This window comes from Cervus elaphus, chromosome 31 (genome assembly GCF_910594005.1).
Source record: "Cervus elaphus chromosome 31, mCerEla1.1, whole genome shotgun sequence".
NCBI lineage: Eukaryota > Metazoa > Chordata > Mammalia > Artiodactyla > Cervidae > Cervus > Cervus elaphus.
In genome coordinates, this window is record NC_057845.1 from 12,150,320 (window position 1) to 12,172,100 (window position 21,781).

At 40.6% G+C, this 21,781-nt stretch overlaps 1 protein-coding gene across 7 annotated transcripts in view; it reads left to right on the plus strand.

Annotated features, from left to right (window-relative positions):
* LOC122687615 (amyloid beta precursor protein) overlaps positions 1-21,781 on the plus strand; it is a 288,333-nt gene that overhangs the window by 178,677 nt on the left and 87,875 nt on the right. For 4 of the 7 annotated variants that reach the window (XM_043893224.1, XM_043893226.1, XM_043893227.1 and 1 more), the window contains one exon: positions 13,630-13,763. In XM_043893224.1, coding sequence (XP_043749159.1) covers positions 13,630-13,763 — 134 coding nt within the window. Of the gene's footprint in view, positions 1-297; positions 355-13,629; positions 13,764-21,781 lie in introns of all 7 variants that reach the window. The other 3 variants (XM_043893225.1, XM_043893221.1, XM_043893222.1) reach the window with 1 other exon arrangement.

Genomic DNA, 21,781 nt, shown 5'->3' on the forward strand with positions numbered 1-21,781 from the left:
AGGTAGATGGGAGCAAGAAATGCTTCCACGGGGTACTGGGATGTACTATCAGAGACAGAATATCCACAGCCCATGATGTTCTTGTGGACATATATCTTATGTTTGTATATTTACTTTGGTTCCATGTTATTTAGTGCTATGGCCCAAACTCAGGATATTTGTTTCATTTTTGTTTTTAAGTCAATGTTTTTGTTTCTGCTTTTTCCTTTGGTCAGTAGAATCATGTCATTGAGTTTCATCCGTCATTCCCATGTTTCTGTTTTTGTTTTTAGTTATATTCTCTTATTTTCTCCATAGTGTCCCACAGTTTACTCAAGACCACCCAGGAACCTCTTCCCCAAGATCCTGTTAAACGTATGTTGTCATTCACTCGACGGAAGGGAGGAGGGAGAAGTATATTGCATGGCTGGATTGTAGCTCCAGCATCCTCACCTTTGCATGGTTTTGTGTTTCTTGAACACCTGTCTTTTAACAAAAATGTTTATTTCCATTGCCTTGCTTGTACTTCCATCTGATTTTGCCAGGTAACTTGCAGTGTCAGGCTAAGAGCTTTGACCTGGCTTTTGCTATTTCTAATCAGTTTCCTCTTTATTTCATATGGTTTTATAAAATACTGTTTATACAGCCTTGTTTTGTGTTTTATTTGGCATCACTATTTTACTTCCTAAAGCTCACAAGATGCTATGATTTAGCAAGAGCCCGTGTGTATAAGTGACTCATTTAAGCATTTAATGTGCATGCGTTGTACTAACTATGTGGACTAATACGTATGCAGAGGGTTCAAGTATGTGTGTTTACAGACAGCTGTTAGGCTTTAGGAAGTGAACGGTCACTTCTAGAATTCAAGACTTCTCCTTCCCCTCCCTGAATACACCACTAGTGGGAAAGACGTGCCCAACTTCTGATTTCATCATTAAGATGCAGAGAAAGCACTTTATAAAGAAATGCTGTGTCAACCTGCCTTATAATATCAGTGCATTGTGATGATTTCAGTTGGCCTACCTGTTTAGCTTTGTTTAAAACATGTGGTGTCAAATACATAATCACTCATTTAAAATTTGGATCATATCCCAAAACAAATTCATCCAACATTAGGTTAGGTTGATAGAAACCACTGATGCTTGTGGTTGGTGGAGGGAAAGACACAGTTGGGGTTGTAGCTTGGATACAGTGAAAATTAGCATTTGTCTTTATCATCCTGAAAAAAATCTAGTCTCACAATTGATGAAGCTAATGATCTTGTCTTTAAAAAGACAAATTTTAGTTGAAAGTATGGCAAGTGGCTAGACATAGAAGGATGAGGAAAGACTATAGATTTTTTTTTTAAACTATAGATTTTATATTGTGAGATTGAGAGTACATTGAGCTGCAAGGAGTGTTGCATTTTATAAGGCATTTTTCTTAGATCATCTCTTTTCTTGGGAATTTTGTGTCCATTTTCGTCATTTCCTTTGTGCATACAAGAAAAAATATGAAGCTTTAGGAACTCGGTGACTTGTCCCCAGCCATCATAGCGTCACAGGTGGCAGGCCCAGGTTTAAACCTAAATGGTACTGTGGCTGTGACCTGTGCTCCAAATGGCCAGCCGTTTCTGACAGTTTGCTAGGTTAGCAAATTACATTTGAAGTTCAGAACCACATTTTAAGAGTACAGAAAATTGTGGGAAATGGCTGACAAATATTAAAATCGTTTTTTCCTAAATGCCATGAATGCAGCCTGCATCAATAAATTTAATCTTTCCCACCCTTTTACAAAAGCAGTCATTATTTTTACTTTAAGCTTCACTTTTTATCACTTTAAGCATATAAAAAATTATCTTTTTCTATTTTTATTCATTACTGGGAATGAGCATCATCGTTCAATAAATTTCTTTTCATGGAGTACTTGTTTTCTCAACTCTTCGCAGCAGACATTGGCAATCTGTTGTCATTTTCTCTTTCCCAGTCATTTTTTCCATCTACTTGTAATGTGTTTGGGATCCTAACACCTTTCCTTTCTAGGAGGGTGAGGTAATTTGGGCAGCTATATTTTCTTGTCTACCTACAGAGGCTGTTCAGTCATTGAAAGTGAAGGGTTTTGTAGTGCTTGTGTGAAGAGCCGGGAGAAAGCATATAATTTCTAGTTATTTATAGCCTGCACAGCTCCGCGCTCTTATTTATAGCAAAGCTGTACATTTGAATTGAAAAACTCATGGTCATCTGGAGGTCAAATGCAGTTAGCAGGCTGGAGTTAGAGAAAATGCACCAAACTGAGAAAGGTGGACAGGCCCGTTTGATTCGACAGCTGAGGCCTGCTGCTCTTGGCCGCTTCACCAACCTGGGGCCAATCGGAGGACATCACGGTTCACAAAGGTGGGTGGTCTTCTAGGTTTCCCAGTCCGAGTTGCTGCTAGTCAAATAATAAGTGTGAAGCGAGCTAGAAAAAGCTCTTCAGTTAAACTGATAAGACGATTGCTTGTGTGGAGAAAAAGTGTGATGGTCTTCATTATGAATACAGTCATTTTCTTATCAAGACTTCCTGTTATTATAATTAGGCATTCCTAGATTTGAAATTTTTGTCATAAAAACCATTTTTGAACACTGCAATTTTAAGAGAAACTTGATGATTTTTTGGGTTTTGTTATCATAGATGAGCATCTGAACCCTACCTAGAGGTACTTCCCTGCTGGTCCAGTGGTTAAACAGCCACCTTGCAGTGCAGGGGGTGTGGGTTTGATGCCTGGTCTGGGAACTAAGATGCCACATGCAGTGGGCAATTAATTCTGCATGCCAAAACTAGAAAGAGCCTGCACACCATAGTGAAGACCCAATGCAGGCAGAAAATAAAGAAAAAAATGCAATATGTTTTTAAAAATCATAAACTACAAGTAGAGAGGGTAGAGAACTGAGGCTAAGAACTTTCATTTGACTCATAAATCTATGGATTTGAATCCTTTAAAAAATCCCTTTCCCATTTGGGATTAAAAATCTTATGAAACCTGGGTTTTGTGGGTTAAGGATGATGCCACGGTTTCACATTCACTTAGCCCAGTGCAGTGTTTATGAACAATAAAATTTCTGCCTAAATATTTATTGATAAGTTTATGTTTCAAACATGAGAGTATGATCTTTTTTTCCCCTAGTGTTCTTCCCATGAGACTGCATCTCAAAAGGCAAGCAGATGCTTTTACTCTCAAAGAGTATCATGCCAATTTCTGGTCAGCCAGCTGCACCAAAGGGTCTGGCCAAAGGGAATGACCCATGACTCATCTTTGGCCCCTTCCCCACAGTGCGGTTGAGACACAAATGACATCTAACTCAAGGTCTTTCAACCTCAACACGGTTGACATTTGGGGTCATTTAATTCATTGTGGGTGCTGTCCTGTGGTTAGAGGATGTTTAGCAGCATCCCTGGCCTCTACCTGTGAGATGGCAGTGACACCAGCCCCACTGTGATAACTAATAATGTCTCTAGATCTCGCCACATGTGCCCTGGGGAGGACAAAATGCCACCCCATTGAGAACCCCTGATCTTAGACTAGTACTTTGCCCACATCTGATTTCAGACATAACCAGGCTGGTGGAAACAGGTAAACCTTCCATAGACTTGAGGGCATTGCTGAAGTGTCAGAATGTCAGAAGCCTGCAGTTCTCAACGATGTTTATGAAATCAGTTTGTTAGCCCACTGTCCTAGCTCTCCGTATTTGCAGGTTAAGGGAGAAGTTGGTCTTCCCAGCTGGCTCAGTGGTAAAGAATCTGCATGCAGTGCAGGAGACACGGGAGATGCGGGTTCGATCCCTGAGGGTTGGGAAGATCCCCTGGAGGAGGGCATGGCAACCCACTCCAGTATTCTTGCCTGACTAATCCCTTGGACAGACGAGCCTGGTGGGCTATAGTCTGTAGGGTCACAAAGAGTCAGACACAACTAAAGTGACTGACCACACACGTGTGCAAGGGAAAGGTCACAGTTGCTCTTCTGAGTTTTCTACCTCAGTGTAAGCACTGCTGGAGAAGCAAAGAATAAACCAGCAAACCCCTGGGTTGGAGGTGTGCGTGATTTACCTCTTCTGTTTCATCTTGGTTTCATAGAATCCCAACTTACACTAGAGAAGGGCCATCTGTAGAGAGGCCATGTGGCCTTGCTACACAGATTACTTGACATCTAAGCTGCATTTTGGAATAGTGTTCATGGCCATAGAGTCTGTGCAGAGGTTTAGGTCAGACCTCATGCAGGATTGGGGGAGAGGAAAAGATTGATTTCTAGGCACATCAGAATGATCCAGAGAGCACAGAATAGACTACTACACTTCCAGAGACTATAAAAGGAATTGGAACATATCAGATAAGGCCAAACCACTGTCCCCAAACTCTGAGGTTATTGCCTTAGGCACTTACTGTGTGGCCTTTGAATAGAAGGTGCTATCTTAGTCCCAGCTTTGCAGTGCCCTGTCATAACGCCAAGGCCATCTCATCTTTGGCCAGACTTACATTGTTCTTAACCGTTCTTGTTCTTCTGATTGTGAAAGAGCAAGTATTAGTTCCTGTTAGCATATTCTCTAATACTAATGGAACTCTGATGTTTTTTATGAAACTGCCAAGCATTATTAAAAACAATTAAAAGCATTAAAAGACACAATGGTGCATTAAATTATGTGTCACATCAGTGCCAATAAATTCTGTTCCATTGACAAGTATGAGAAGCCACATCTTTGGTATCCAGAAATTGTTAGGATAAAAGCAATGCTTTCTTTCCACCAAACTATCACAGTGAAAAACCCTAAGATTGAAAACAATTGATTTGCTCAGCAAACCAGCATTTTTAAAAAAAATCTCATTTACTAAGAATAGTAAAGTGCAAAGTGCAAGTCGCTCAGTTGTGTCCGACTCTTTGCAACCCCATGGACTATACAGTCCATGGAATTCTCCAGGCCAGAATAACTGGAGTGGGTAGCCTTTCCCTTCTCCAGGGGATCTTCCCAATTTCCCTTCTCCAGGGGATCTTCCCAACCCAGGGGTCGAACCCAGGTCTCCTGCATTGCAGGTGGATTCTTTACCAGCTGAGCCACAAGGGAAGCCCAAGAATACTGGAGTGGGTAGCCTATCCCTTCTCCAGCAGATCTTCCTGACCCAGGAATCAAACCAGGGTCTCCTGCATTGCAAGTGGATTCTTTACCAACTGAGCCATCAGGGAAGCATTATATGTGTGCTCTCTCTTCCTTAGCTCTTTCCAAAGAAGAAGTGGATAGCTTAACAAGAGTCAGCAGTGGGGAAAAGGGATTGCTGTATTTAAAATGAGTAATCAGCAAGGACCTGCCCTATAGCACGAGGAAGTCTGCTCAATGTTATGTGACCCCCCGGATGGGAGGGGAGTTTGGCGGAGAATGGATACATGGATATATTTGACTGAGTCCCTTTGCCATCCACCTGAACTGTCATAACATTTTTCATTGGCTACACCACAATATAAAATGAAAAGTTTGATAAATAAATAAAATAAAAATTATGTACATTATGTTCCATCACAAACATCATACAAATTAACCTCTAAGTGATGTGAAAATAGTATATAGTATGTTATGTGTATTTTACCATAATAAAAGCTGTATGAAATTCAGAAAATAAAGAAGTCAGCAAATATTTTCTGTAAAAGGCCAGCAAGTCAATATTTTAGGTTGTCCAGGCAAATGGTCTCTGTTATGAGTACTCAACTTGGCAGTAATAGCGTGAGAGCATTCTCAGACAATAGGTAAATGAATTTATACAGCTGTGTTCCAGTAAAACTTTATTTAGCAAAAGAGACCAGCAGGCCCACCCCTGGTTTAATCAGTCTGTTAAGCCTGGGACATGTTGCTGCTAACTCTAATTTCGAGGGACACCAGCAAAGTTAACCCAATACTTGCCTTCAATAAGTTGACAGTTTTATCAGTATGATGAGACTTAAGTATGTGCCAGAATTAAATAAACTAAAATGCACAAATGAAGGGAAGGATTGCTGTGAGAGGCTGATGTAGACTGAAACTAGTTTTATCCTGAAGACCTCCATAGAGGTTAAGAATTCTATCGGCTGTCACGGCTGTGTGCATCAAACTCAGCCGTGTCAGACTCTTGGCCACCCCATGGACTGTAGCCCACCAGGCTCCTCTGTCCATGGGATTTTCCAGGCAGGAATGCTGGAGCGGGTTGCCATTTCCTCCTCCAGGATCTTCCTGACCCAGGGATCGACAGTCTCAATGGAAGTGGACAATACTGAAGATCTTGACTTTTTGAACTCATCTACCCAGCATCACGTGACTGTGGCAGGTCATCCCTTTATGGTCCACCGTGAATAAAACGGAGCCTAGCTCTGACAAGCTGACAAAAATACAGTAATTGAAGCTTAAGATATCCTGAATGCCAGTGAATGTTGCTGTGACTTCACACATGGTTTTCAGATTCAGACTTGAATTTGCTCTTACGTTTTGGTGCATTGCGCTAAGTAGGATGTAGATATTAATAAAAATCACACCAGCGTTCACCTCAGTTCACATATTTGACAAAATTCCCCCATCAGGACATGTCCATAAGGCATAAAAAAGAAATGAAGCTTGACTAGAGTAAACACAACATAGATAACGTTTTTATTACCCTCTGTCCACACAATGCATTGATAACCTGCCAACTATGACTGCACTGACTATAAAATAAGCGTGATACCAGGGCATATCCGTGCAAGTGCCTTTGTTCTTTTTTTTTTTCTTGTAGACAGTCCAGTATCACATGTAAGGATCACAAACTTTATTTGCACATTATAAATGTCTCATCTAACTAGGACTTGATAAATATTTGAGCTTAGAAGGCATTAGGGATTTTTGTTATTTTGCAGTTGGAGAAATAGACTTTTTTTTCTTTTTTTTTTTTTTAAAGTTGGGGTGGCAGTCTATACACTCTTCCATGTTGTGAGATGAAATTTTTGCATCAAATCTTCCTTTACAGGTTTTTATTCCCTATATATCAATTACCCTTATTGCCACCCATCATATAAATCACAGCCAGTTCGTGTGACTGCATTGCTAGCTCCATATAAAATAGGATTTTCAGTGATAGGGCAGTGACTGTGTAGGTCTTAATTTACTTTTATCTTGGGTTGTCAATGCTACAGAGATAAATTGCCTTTTTGCTGATGAAAGGAGACCCACCAGACTTTATTGCTAGAATCTAACATTTATATATTGACTAAATGCCATTCATAGGTATCTGTTTAGAGAGGTAGTCATAGTTGTTACTGTTTGAAGATGGTTTCTTCTTTTGTATCCTGAGCCTTAAAATTACATGTCACCCCTAGAGACTGAGGAAATGAATGATTATCAAAATAATCAGGGCAATTTTTCACGATCAGTTCTTGCTGTCTTTACTATGAATATGAAAGGGAGTATTATGCAGTGATTACAAATTCAGAACTAAAATGAGCATTTGGTGCATTTGCAGTTAAATTTCATTGTGTCCCTGACACAGGGATTCTCCATCTGTGCTAAGAAAGGGATCTCTGCCACATCCCATTTTGGCTACCTGATGGGAAGAGCCGACTGATCGCAAAAGACCCTGATGCAGGGAAGGACTGAGGGCAAGAGGAGAAGGGGGTGACTGAGGATGTGATCGTTGGATGGCGTCACTGACTCAATGGACATGAGTTTGAGCAAACTCCCGGAGATGGTCAAGGACAGGGAAGCCTGGCATGCTGCAGTCCATGGCCGCAGAGTCGGACCGGACTTAGCAACTGAACAACACCCACCACATCCAGAGACAATAGGCATCTTTATTTGAAGTAACTTCCGTTTAAATTATTAAATTTTCTAAGAGGAAACACAGGGATGAAAATCTTTCATTGGCACCATGTCACCAATGATGGCAGTGGATTTTTGTGGCAGGAACATCAGGTGCAGCACCAGAGTTTGTGATAAACTGAAAGCAAATCCGCTTTCCTCCCCCACCATCCTCACCTCCTCAAAAAATAGAGCTGTGGCTGATGCTACCAGAGGAGATTACAGCGTGAATTGGAAATGTGACACGCATGGATGCATCGTTATCAAAACTGAAATGAACCTTCACCCACATGTGAAAACAATACTAACCTTTAGTATTAGGTTCCCTGTGGTTTAGGAAACGGCGTTCGGGGGTGAGAAAAGGAAGCAACCCTGTGCCCTTTCTCACGGCTCTGTGTGTGGGCACTGGGGGTACCTTCCGTGAGAACCCCTCACCACCTCCCAGCTAACTTGCCAAGCCATCTCATCTTCATCTTTTATTAATTCTCTTGAAAGATCACCTTCTGCTTTTGTCCCTTAGCAGACCTTTTATTATTTATTTATTTTTGATGTGGACTGTGTTTTAAGATCTTTATTGATTTTTTACAATATTGCTTCTGTTTTATGTTTTGGGATTTTTGGCCCCAAGGCATGTGGGATCTTACCTCCCCAACTGGGGATCGAGCCCACACCCACAGCATTGCAAGGTGACGTCTTAACCACCGAACCACCAGCGAAGTCCCTGAAACGATCCTCTGAAAACACCTCATCGCAGTCCTCTCTCCTCCACCCAGCCCACGGGGGCTCCTCACAGTCCTCACCATGGCGTCAAGGCCTTTCATAGTCTGTCCCCTTTCCCCTTCCCCCTGTCTCACTTGCTTCCTCGCCTCTGGTCACATAGACGTTGCTCCTCTTGGAATTTGCCAGGCACACTCACCTCCAAAGGCCTTTGCGCTAGTGGCTTCCTCTGCCTGTTCTTCCAGCGGGTAACTCGGAAAAAAGACTTCAGTTCAGCTCTTAGTGTTAACCTCACCTTGTCAGTTAGACTGAGCCAGTCTCCCCCACGCCACCTTCCTGGCTCTCCTGTTTTTCCTCAACCCTGCTCTTGTTTCTTTTTCTTCACAACACAGATCACATTGTAGCAGTGTGATTAATACTGTCTGTGTGTGTGTGTGTGTGTGGTGTTTGTTCTCTCACTAGAATACAACTCCACCAGGAAAAGGGTCTTGTTTCACTCATTGGTTTCTGCCAAGAGTTTTAGGGGCTGTAATATTTGTTGATTTGTTGAATGGAGGAATAAAAAAATGAACAGGCACACACTTGAGACAGCTGAGTATACATCCCAGCCGCTATGCATCCGAGAAATCTTGGATACCTCTAACCTCCCAGGGTTGCAAAAAAGAAAAACAACATGAACCTTATATTGAAAGCATTACTCACCCAGAATGCCACTGAATTTTTGGAAGCAGGATGTTTCAGATTGCGGCAGTTTAACATGCTATGAATCGAAACTGTGTTTCTGTTGCGTGTTTTTATTTGGTATTACTTTAGACACCCATTCTTAGCATTAAAAGGAATATAACTATATTTTATGAAGTTGTGATGAGACTGCACTAAGAAAAAGCAATATCAAGGTCCCTTAAAAGTTAAATGCCTATGCACATGATTGAGTGGGCTGCTAATGGTTTGGCAGCTGGAGGTCAAAAGTTAGAGCTGAAGATGGTTAAGTTTGATTTTCTGCAGAAGGGAGAATAGACCGAGAGACCACAGGCTAAAAGATCATTCAGATTCAAGCTCAAGGAGCTCTCTCCTGACCTCTGTCTCATGGCCCTACTTCTGCTGCTGAACGCTGGTTGGAGGTCATCCACCAGATAGTGTTCAGAGCAGGAAACTATTTGTTAGGAAATAGGCTAGCGGTTATCATAACAAAGCATATCTTTTGCCAGTACAGGTTGTTCATTAACAAACCAAACCCTTTCCAGTACCCTAGACATGTCGATGGATTAGCCCCTTACTGCTTAAATATTAACTTAATAGCCTCTTCATGGTTTACCCAATCCTGAATTCAGACTTACTTGTGTGTGTGTCTGGGGATGTGAGTGAGTATGTTGTTGATAGTCTTTCCTTTCTACACAATAAATGTATAACAGGCTATCTTTTTTTCCTCCCCACCCATTAAATGAGAACCCATGTAAAGTCCCTAGCGCAGCAGACACTAATGAACAGAGGGTATTGTTACTTGGCCAGCCTGAAAATCTGAGCCTGTATCACAGTTTTTAAGGAATTTCAGAGGTCTCTGAACAGGATAACTGCTTTCTGTTTTTTTTGTTTTTTTAAATGCAGCAAAAATAAACTCTCTAGTTAGTTTCTATTTTCCAAAGTGGTTTAAGTGACCAGTGACATACAGCTTCCTGTTCCCCTGTGGCCTGGAACATTCCTGGCATTCCTTGATGTTCCTTCCCCCAAAGGAAGCACCTTGAAAGAGCAGGGGCATTAGGGCACAGGCTTTCCTGCCCCTGCCTGCCATGCCTGTTATGTCTCTGGCCTACCGTGGACTTGATCACAAAATAACGGCCAATCCTGGTGTGACCACATCTGCAGGATATAGGAAAATCTTTAAGGCCATAGATGCTGAGCTCTCTGAACAAGCTTAAAACATTTTCCCCTTTCTCCTCACCAGCTGCAAGGCAGTGATAACGGTATACTACATTCATTTTAAAATATGAAGATGTAATATCATTCTTCTCTCCTTGCCTAGACAGTGATCTGATTTATGATTGGTGTGAGTACAGGAAATTTTCAATGACTTACAACAACTGAGATGGAGGACAAGTGTGAATGACTAAGAAGTTTGAATTAAAAATTAAAAGAAGGAATTCTCTGGTGGTCCTCTGGTTAGGACTCTGAGCTTCCACTTCAGAGGTCACAGGTTCAGTTCCTGATTGGGGAACTAAGATCCCATATGCCACAACATGGCCAAAAAATAAAAAAGAAATGGAAAGAAAGACAGCTTCTCTTAAAATCCTCAGCTAAAGGAAGTATCAGGGGCCAGCAACAAGGATTTACTGAGAAATATTCCTCAATTAAATGAAATACATTTGTAATAAAAGATTTGTATTTATTTCATTGTTCCCAAAATTCGTTTTAATACTTAAAGTATTTTTCATCCTGTTAATATAACTTGCTTGCTGATTTCTTTATTGTTCTTTAATTCATAATATTGCAGAGCTACATTTCAACTTAGACTAATAAGATTACAGTGGACTCAGATTTTAGTGTTTCTCTCTTTCCATGAAACAGTAGATCTGCAAATTATAAGAGTTGGAGAAAACTGTAAGTTACTTCCTACTTGTAACTTTTATAATTTCAGTTTTCAAACAGGCTGCCTTGCTGTGGGTACAGCACCTTACAACTGTTGGCTATCTTGATCTGTGAATATGACCCTAAACCATTATACATTTTCATTTATCCAAAATGTGAAATACAGTTAGCCTAATCATATCATTCTGCCAGATTATACTATGCCAAAAGAACTTTAACTTGTTCTCATTTGCTATCAGCAAAAATGAGAAAATGATTAAAACCTTGGGAAAAATGTTAAATACCACTTCCGTGTCAAGTGGGAACGTGACATGCATATCGATTTGCTTAAGTTGATGCTGAAAAACATGTACCTTTGTTTTTTAACCAAAAAAAAATTTAATTGAAAATTATTTCTCCGTCTTAAAAATTAGGATACATTTTTAGTAATTTCAGCCTTTTACACGGGTCATACTGAAGATTATTTAGAAAAGTACATATTTTTTTTTTCCTCTCCGTGGTACTTCACAGTCCTATGTGTAGTTCATTTTCAGTAGATGTGAAATAAAAGTAGCTGGTTTTTCCTGTGGTTAGGATAAGTGCTAAGATTTGAATTAGGATGGAGCAGTGAGCAAAGGAGAAGGGCAGGGTGCTAATGTGAACGGACCGCCCTGCGTACCAGGCTTTCTGTGGGGTGACAGACACGTGGTGCGGTATCTCATTTTCCCAGCACTCCTGATGCGACGGCATGTTGTCACTGCTTGATAGATGAATAAACTGGAACACAGAGTGCGTAAGTTACTTGCCCTGGGTCACAGCTCATCTAAGAAAGACTAAGTCAAGCTGCGATTGAAATCATGGTGTGCCCGATTACACAGTTGGTGTTCTTTCCTCCTTTCTTTTTGTGCCTGAATACATACTCCCTTTTCTATTGCACAGAAGATGGGGGCCGATGTCTTTCAATACGTATACCCTCTGCCAATTTCAGACCAGTCGACTCAAAAATCCCCTGGTATTTTGGGAAAAAAAAAATTCCAGTAATATGCCCTGCCTCCTTCCTTCCTCTTCAGAAAAACATCTGGATTGACAACTAAACTGCTTTTATTTTTTTTTAAAGAATTATACACAGTTTTTGAAGTAGAAGGGAAGAAATAAGAATGAATAGTTCTCTCTTTAAGATTAGATTCATTATTTAATTACATAACAAGAAAGCTTTCTTGTTTTAGAGCCTTCAGATGGGAACATTCCAGATGTTTTTTTCCCCTTTGTTGTTCAATCATGGAGTTCTGTCTGACTCTGAAACCCCATGGACTGCAGCACTCCAGGCTTCCCTGTCCTCCACTATCTCCCCAAGTTTGCTCAGACTCATGTCCATTGAGTTGGTGATGCCAACCAACCATCTCATCTTCTGCCCACACTTCTTTTGCCTTCAATCTTCCAAACATGTGTAAAAGACACTTATCTTACTGTTTAGCTTCAAAATGAGCTAGCAGTTAATTCTTCTTATTTAAGTTCTTTTTGGAATATTAGATCTCAAGTATAATAGTCAAGTAATCAGGTAAGATTAGGGAAGAAGAATACTTAGATTGGTGATGGTTGACTAATCTTTTGAATAAAACACTTGATTTGGCTTGAGAATATAGTGAAAACACCTAATTTCATTTTTCAGGTTGAGCATGCTTTCTTCTTTAAATCAAAATCTTGTTTTCTTTTCATGTTGGGTTTTTTTTTTTTTCAGTAAGCTCATAAATGCTCTGAATTCTCACTAGTCATTACCGATTTTTTGTAAAACTGCTGGTATAGGCATCATAATTTACTCGGCTCATGAGTTTCAGACATTTTTGCTTTATAGTACATACACTCTTCAATTTTATGGGTATTTATTTTTCCACATAATATAGCAGTATGTGTTGCAATTCAGGAATATCCCTCAGCAGTGTTAGTGGAATTCAAAATAGAAATCAGTTTCCTTTTGACAACTGGCGTAATGAATTGGTTGACTGTTGCCAAATTGTGAAGACAGAAAGCTCCTTTTGTGATTTCAAAAATGAATGTATTGACATTTATGAATTTTTCAGTAATGTTTCAGATACTTCCTCACTAGATATCTAAAATCTAGTGTAGGATTTTCTTCATTCTGAGGTGCAGTTATTCTGCAATACACTGATTTTGAGATTTCTTTGCCCTTTTTCAGGAATCTTAAGATGTGGTATTGATACCACCGTTTACTTTCAGGATTACAAACATTACTGTCCTAAGACATAGGGATCTGCTGCAGCATATCTGTGTTACATACCAACTGTTTTTGCTCTATGCATGCTTGTTTTGCAGGGAATTTTAAAGATATTATAATGACAAAAAAGGACCATTTTGAAGATTTTCCTTAAAAAGGGGTGAAAGACACCTGTACTGTGCTGCAAAATGTCTCATGGTCTCTTAGACAGCATTAACATCTTGTTTGTGCTTCTTTACTAAATTCTTTGTCCTGGAATAATCAGAAAATAAGGCTTTCTTTTGAAATGACTGGATGTTCAGTCACTCTCCTTAAACCTTCTTTCCTTCTGTGTTATAGTTCCTACAACAGCAGCGAGCACCCCTGATGCCGTTGACAAGTATCTCGAGACACCTGGAGATGAGAATGAACACGCCCATTTCCAGAAAGCCAAGGAGAGGCTGGAGGCCAAGCACCGCGAGAGGATGTCCCAGGTACGTGTGGTTCTCCATCCTTTAGCCCTGCCACGCTGGGACATCTGGATTTGCCTCTGCCTCTGCTGGGAAATCTGGATTTGCCTCTGCCTCTGTCCCCCCAGGGGCCCTGTGACTAATGAATGCCCAGGGGTCAGTGGTGGTGATTGTTTAGTCACTGAATTGTGTCCAACTCTTTGCGACCACAAGGATTGTAACCCACCAGCCTCCTGTCCATGGGATTTCCCAGGCAAGAATACAGGGTTGCCATTTCCTTCTCCAAGTGAACTTCCTAAGCCAGAGATCGAACCCTTGTCTCATGCATTGACAGGTAGATTCTTTACCACTGAGCCACCAGGGAAGCCCCCTGGAGTAAGGGCCTCTAATTTTATCCAAATCTTAAAGACATAATATTTTCATTTTAAGTGTTTGTCATAAGGGCACTGATTTGGGGTTTTTTGCATTCTCCTTGAACTTGCCACCTAGGAAAGATCCTGGTATAGCACTATAGTAAAATTTTGTTGGCACAAATTCAGTTGTGTGTACATCTTTCTTGATGGCTTTGTCATTCTGTGTTTAGGGTGGTCCTGTAACCATGATGTCATAAATTTAAATCCCTTAAAATGTTCTTTAGCAAAGTTGAGTATTTTTGTATGAAATAAACTTTGAGTCTAACATTTCTTACAGAGTTAATTCATAAAACTATAAGAGCATAAAACCAAAGTAAATCATAATGATCTAGTCCCATTAGTCATCTAGTCCTATAAATGATAGATAATGCAATAAAGGTTCAAGAGTTTGGCTTCTCAGAGAGGCATTTGGAATCCAAGCCTTTGTTGCTCCTAGTACAATGCTTTCTTCACTACACTGGGCTGAAGACCCAGTTTTTTTAAAATCGTGCATGTGTGCTCAGTTCAGTTCAGTCATTCAGTCATGTCCAACTCTTTGCAACCCCATGGACTGCAACATGCCAGGCTTCCCTGTCCATCCCAACTCCCAGAGCTTGCTCAAACTCATGTCCATTGAGTCAGTGATGCCATCCGACCATCTCACCCTCTGTTGTCCCCTTCTCCTCCTGCCTTCAGTCTTTGTCAGCATCAGAGTCTTTTCTAATGAGTCAGTTCTTCACATCAGGTGGCCGAAGTATTGGAGCTTCAGCTTTGGTATAAGTCCTTCCAATGAATATTCAGGACTGATTTCCTTTAGGATGGAATGGTTGGATCTCTTTGCTATCCAAGGGACTCTCAAGAGTCTTCTCCAACACCACCGTTCAAAAGTATGAATTCTTCGGCGCTCATCTTTCTTTGTAGTACAACTCTCACATCCATGTATGACTACTGGAAAAACCATAGCTTTGACTTTGTCAGCAAACTAATGTCTTTGCTTTTTAATATGCTGTCTAGGTTGGTCATAGATTTCTTCCAAGGAGCAAGCGTCTTTTAATTTCATGGCTGCAGTCACCATCTGCAGTGATTTTGTTGGTGGTTTAGTCGCTAAGTCTTGTCTGACTCTTTCGACCCCATGGAATGTAACCTGCCAGGCTCCTCTGTCCTTGGGATTCTCCAGGGAAGAATACTGGAGTGGGTTGCCATTTCCTTCTCCAGGGATCTTCCCAATCCAGGAATCGAACCCCAGTCTTCTGCATTGCAGGCAGATTTTCACTGACTGAGCTATGAAGGAAACCCCAAAAATGTGATTTTGGAGCCCCAAAAGTAAAGCCTCTCACTGTTTCCATTATTTCCCCATCTACTTGCCTTGAAGTGATGAGGCCGGATGTCATAATCTTAGTTTTTTTAAATGTTGAGTTTTAAACCAACGTTTTCACTCTGTTCTTTCATTTTCATCAAGAGGCTCTTTAGTTCCTCTTTGCTTTCTCTCATAAGAGTGGTGTCATCTGCGTATCTGAGGTTATTGATAGTTCTCCCGGCAACCTTGATTCCAGCTTGTGCTTCATCCAGCCTGGCATTTTGCATGATGTACCCTACGTAGAAGTTAAATAAGCAGGGTGATAATATATAGCCTTGAAGTACTCCTCTCTCAATTTGGAACCAGTCTATTGTTCCATGTCCGATTCTAACTGTTCCTTCTTGACTTGCATACAGATTTCTCAGGAGGCAGGTGAGGTGGTCTGGTATTCCCATCTCTTGAAGAATTTTCTACAGTTTGTTGTGATCCACACAGTCAAAGGCTTTGGCATAGTCAATAAAGCAGAAGTAGATGTTTTTCTGGAATTCTCTTGCTTTTTCGATTATCCAGTGGATGCTGGCGATTTGATCTCTGGTTCCTCTGCCTTTTCTGAATCCAGCTTGAACATCTGGAAGTTCACGGCTCTTCACGTACTGTTGCAGCCTGGCTTGGAGAATTTTGAGCATTATTTTGCTAGCGTGTGAGATGAGTGCAAATGTGTAGTAGTTTGAGCATTCTTTGGCATTGCCTTTCTTTGGGATTGGAATGAAAACTGACCTTTTCCAGTCCTGTGGCCACTGCTGAGTTTTCCAAATTTGCTGGCATATTGAGTGCAGCACTTTCACAGCATCATATTTTAGGATTTGAAATAGCTCAACTGGAATTCCATCACCTGCACTACCTTTGTTCTTAGTGATGCTTCCTGAGGCCACTTGACTTCTCATTCCAGGATATCTGGCATGTGTGCTCAGTCGCATCCAGCTCTTTTGCAGCCCAGTGGACTATAGCCTGCCAGGCTCCTCTGTCCCTGGTATTTCCCAGGCAAGAATACTGGAGGATTGCCATGTCAAAAAAAAAAAAAACCACAAAGCTGCTTTTTAAAAATCACATTGTTTCTAAAACAAAACAAATTAAAAATTCATGTCCAAAACAGCTATTTCATATGTGGTGGTGGTCTAGTTGCTAAGTCATATCCCACTCTTGCAACCCCATGGGCTGTAGCCTGCCAGGCTGCTCTGTCCATGGGATTCTCCAGGCAAGAATACTGGAGTGGGTTGCCATTTCCTCCTCTAGAATTTGTATGTAGTAATACCAACTAAAGTTTAAGGTATGCCTGCTACCAGGTGCTGGATATTGCATTGAAAGTGAAAGTGTTAGTTGCAACCCATGGACTGCAGCCCTCCAGGCACCTCTGTCCTTGGGATTCTCCAGGAGATCTTCCCAACCCAGGGATCGAACCCACCAGGTCTTCCGCGTTGCAGGCAGAGTCTTTACTGTCTGAGCAATTAGAGATAGATAATACTGAGGATTTTAGCCCTTTCCAGATTCTTCAGTCATTAAACAAATATGTGTCCATCCAATCACCTTTCCAACTTGTAGTCTATATGAAGAAATAATAGGAAAAGTTATATTTAAGAAACACACATGAGTGAATGAAGAAAGATCTGAGGTTAAAGTCAACCACACTTTTTTGGTGTTAATATTCTGGGTAAATATCAGAAGATGCGACTGATTTTTGTCATGTTTAGCACATATACTTCAAAGTTCTCTTGATAAACACTGAACAAGATTCATGAACCTGGCATAAATTTTGTGAGCTCATAATCTATCTTTAGTAGAGGACATTAATCATAGCTTTTTAATTTTCTGATGATTTGACATCTGAGGCCTTCCCAATCCCAGGGAGATTGTCCTTCCCAGGGCTGGCCAATTCCTAGGGTTACCAGATGACTGGCCTGCAAGGGCTCCTTTCATAAACACACCCACCAATCCAAAGCCCATAGCCCTCAGCTACCCTCTTTATAGTCTCTTACCCTTCAACCCACTATCACTGCCTTCTCACCCCAAGGCTAAGTGTCAGACAACTCAGGACGGCCTCTATACCCCAGCGCCCATTCAAAGCATTCGCACTAGCCAATTTTATACGTTAAGCCTGCTTACCCTGCCTTGCACATTTCTTCCCACAAAAACCATAGTAAAAGTTCCTACCACAGTTTTCCTTCACTCCCTTTGTCTCCCGACCACCCTGGTGCTTTCCTGCATCACCCTCAACCCCCCTGCCCCGCCGCCACATGGCATGAAAAGTCACCTCCTCCTGGGAACTGTGACTTAAAGTTTTTCTCAATGGCAGTGGTCTGATCTGTTGGCTTCACCTACCTAAATAAAAATAAACCTGTATTTAACCATAGAATTTCTAATGTATCTGGAAAGACACACATCTTTTTTTTTCTTTATGAGTCACCAGTATTTGGAACTACTCAGGAATAATAACATTAAAGGAAAAACCCCATAATTACAATACTTGGGCTCTAGAGTATAATGTGCAGATCTAGTTGCTGGCCGTGACGAAAACTTAAAAACAAATTGAACTAGAAAGGTAGCTAGGGATTTCCCTGGTGGTTTAATGGCTAACACTCTGAGGTTCCACTGCAGGGGGCACAGGTTTGATCCCCGGTCAAGAAACTAAGATCCTACATGCCGAGCAGCTCAGCCAAAAAATAAATAAATAAAAGTAAAAAAAAAAGTAGAAAGCTAGCTAGAGCAGAATGGTGAGGTTTCAACTGAAGCCAGTTTTTCTGAAAAATAGGATTTTTCTTTAGGAAAGACAGAAACAATATAGAATCACAATTAAGAAGGATGACTATTGCCCGCCACACTTGTTGCCACAGAAAAGACATCTTTGAAACTTCAGTTTCGGCCTCATTGCTTGTTTGTGGAGCTTTCAGAACCTTCTTATTGCCCTCAGAATCCACTTATGGGACCGTGGGGCACCCCAAAAGAATGATAGCATCCTCGTATAGGCAGCCTTAAACCACTCTGCTCAACACATGTTCAGCTCATCATGGACTTCTCTTTGGTCTCAGCGTTGAGCACTGGAAAGGAGCCAGCTCTTCTTCACGTGGACGCTTCTCAGCCACTCCTCACACTCACGTGGTCCTCAGAGTAGGACAGAATCATTTCTCTGTGCATTTAATTAAATATTTTGCTCGCCAGTTTTATTCCTCCAGCTGGATTATATTGTTCAGTCCCTATATGTGTGTATAAGGTGCCTTCCTAACCTTACACTTCTATCTTGAACCCACCTAGTCACTACTTTTTTAAAGAAAAGACAGATTCTGAATTTTTTCTGGTGTTTATTGGTCACTTTGATTCTATGAATTAAACTGACATCAAATACTCTTGTTCAGATACTATAGCTCTCTCCAGAAGAGTGACTTCATTTTAGTTTCGCACACCTGTTTAAGCCATGACTTAGTTCATATGTGTTTTGATGGACTTTCGTTGTCTTCTAGTTATTGCCCATATCTGAGATAATTTAAAGAATGTTATCCTGGAGCAGAGAATGTTGTCTGTTACATTCCAGTGAGCATGGGAGTATGAGATGCTTGAGATCAACATTTATCATCATAATTTATGGTACTGAATTCTGGGCGCTGTTTGACTTTGCATTTGCCTGCCTCCTAAATCTCTCTGTATTAGTTTCATTTTCTCTGCATGAAGCAGCCAAGTCTTTGAAGATCCATAAATCCAAGTGATACTGATACTTTTGTGCATGCAGTAGAAAATTGCTTTATAAGACTACAGGGGGCCACTGTGAAGTCTAGATCCTGAGAATGTTTAATTTAAAAATATCATGTTTTAAAATGATTTTTATTATAGTCTTTGTTATTTGTTTTCTTACAAATACAGAGAATTTGAGGGGTTTAGGTATTTGAAGTGTTTTTGTTGTTGGGGCGCATGATAACTCTGAACTTACAGACTTTTGTTGTTCTCTGTTGTGAACAGAGAAGGGAATGGCAACCCACTCCAGTATTTTTGCTTGGAGAATCCCATGGACAGAGGAGCCTGGTGGGCTGCAGACCGCAGGGTCACAAAGAGTCGGAAACGACTGACTGACTAGCACACACACGTGTTATGAATAGTCTCTAGCAAATACAAGAATACAAACAATCATTTATTATGTATTATTTAATTGTTTTACTATATCCTTCAAATAAAGTTCTTCAAAATAGAAGTTGACCTTTCTCGACATTTATTATTTTTAAGATAAGCATCAGTATCTTCGGAACAGCCTTTTCTCCTGTCACCAAATATAAATAAACTTAGCTCCCTTGTTGGATTTGCCATTATATCACAGCTGATTGAGCTACAGGGGACAATATAACACCGTCTTTAGAGCCACAGAGATCTCAGTTTACATCTGTCCTTTTCCATTTTTTTCCTGCCTGACTTTGAGCAGGTAATTTAACCTGGCTCGTAAAAATGGGGATGTCCATGCCTAATCTCACAGGCTGATGTGAGGAATCAATTAAACAAAAGAGATTTTGTAAAGCTCTTAATCCTGGAGCTGGTATTTAGCAGGTCAAGAGTGATCTGACCCATTACCAGGGAACCTCAGTGGAAACCATTTGTTCAAAAGGAAATATTGCGCCCACTGTGCGTTTATCTTCAAGTAAGTAAGCCTAGTGTGATGGTGCAAAAATGATTTTTATTATAGTTTTTGTTATTTATTTTCTTACAAATACAGAGAATTTGAGGGGTTTGGGTATTTGAATGAAATAATACAAAGGTGTAGGTATTCAGTTGCTCTGAGAATCAAAAATTATTTCATTTCTATAGGAATGCTTATTTTCAATTTATTAGCTAAAGAAGTCTCCTTAATTATTCCATGGGTTCCCCTGCTCAAAGCTGAAAGTTCTGAGTATTGAAAGGGAGATGGTAAAAATTCAGATGTAATACAGGAAATCAGTTCTTCACATTCCAATAAAACATTTGACTTCTCTCTCAAACTAATTTTGAGATTCCTTACCTGAGGAATTCATGGTAGAGTACGGCTACTATGAACATTCTCGAGGCAGGAAGTTGAAGTATTTTTATTGCAAGGCTTATCTCATCTGTAAAGCAGAAGTAGCCTTCAGTTGCCCTGTTTCACAAGTGCCCTTCATTAACTTCTTGGAGCCACCAAAGTATCTTGGGGAGTGTGTTTCATCCCTTCTGTATTCTGTTCTTGTTCATAGCAGCCTAGCGTTTCTCAATTTTTGTCTGAACGTGCTAGATTATTTTTTATATGCTCTTCACTTGTAATAAGGGCTTTCCTGGTGGCTCAGATGGTAAAGAATCTGCCAGCAATGCAGGAGACCTGGGTTCTGTCCCTGTGTTGGGAAGATCCCCTGGAGAAGGGAACAGCTACCCACTCCAGAATTCTGGCCTGGAGAATTCCATGGATTGTATAGTTCATGGAACTGCCAAGAGTCGGACACAACTGAGTGACTTTCACTTGCACATGTAATAGAAAATTCATCCCATCCTTTTTTCCTCATAATTTTATGAAAGCAACATGAAGCCTGTCCTATATTTTCCACGATGAATCAAAGCTAATAAACAATAAACTGTCTAATTTAAAACTGACATGATGATGTGATATTCTCATAGAACTTCTCTATCCATAGTTATTTGTGCCAAGCTTTTTTTGTTGTTGTTGTTATCTTGAAGGATGTCAGAAAAAAGTCAGTTCCTTAGGAATAAATACCTGTAAATAACAGGCTCTTATAGTACAGAAATCACTGTTCCCTGCTGTGTGGATCCACAAAGTAGGCAAGTACACGGCTGTCAACAGACCATTATTTTGCTTACTGGATCTTTCTTTTCTTTACCTTACCTTGCTCAGGTATGAGCTACACTTTAAAAACTCTACTTGATAGGTGAGTGGTCCTATTGAAAAGGAAAAGGAAACTGTAGGTGGTAAGAATCAAGTATCATTTTCTTTCAACAGCATCCACAGCTGCAGACTTGTCCTCTGCATTCAAATCAGTGGGCAGACTTCTCTTGGAGATATCCCAAGTGAACATTATGGATGAGAGGAGGAAGTCCTGTTTTCCTACAAAACAGATTAGCCTGGTTACTAAATTAGTGTTACCTACCAAGAATGCTTTCTGCTACATTCAGAACATTATAATGTGTGCTGTCCTGGAAGGTGTGGAGGAATCTAGAGCATCCTCTGCTGTTTATGAGATGACTTGGCAAGCAGAAGGTTCTAATCATCCCTCAGTTCTTCGGTGGGAGGAATCTTAGGATTTCTGACAACAGAAGTCTTCTTTTCCTGCCTCCATTATGGACTTCTTTTTGGCACTGTG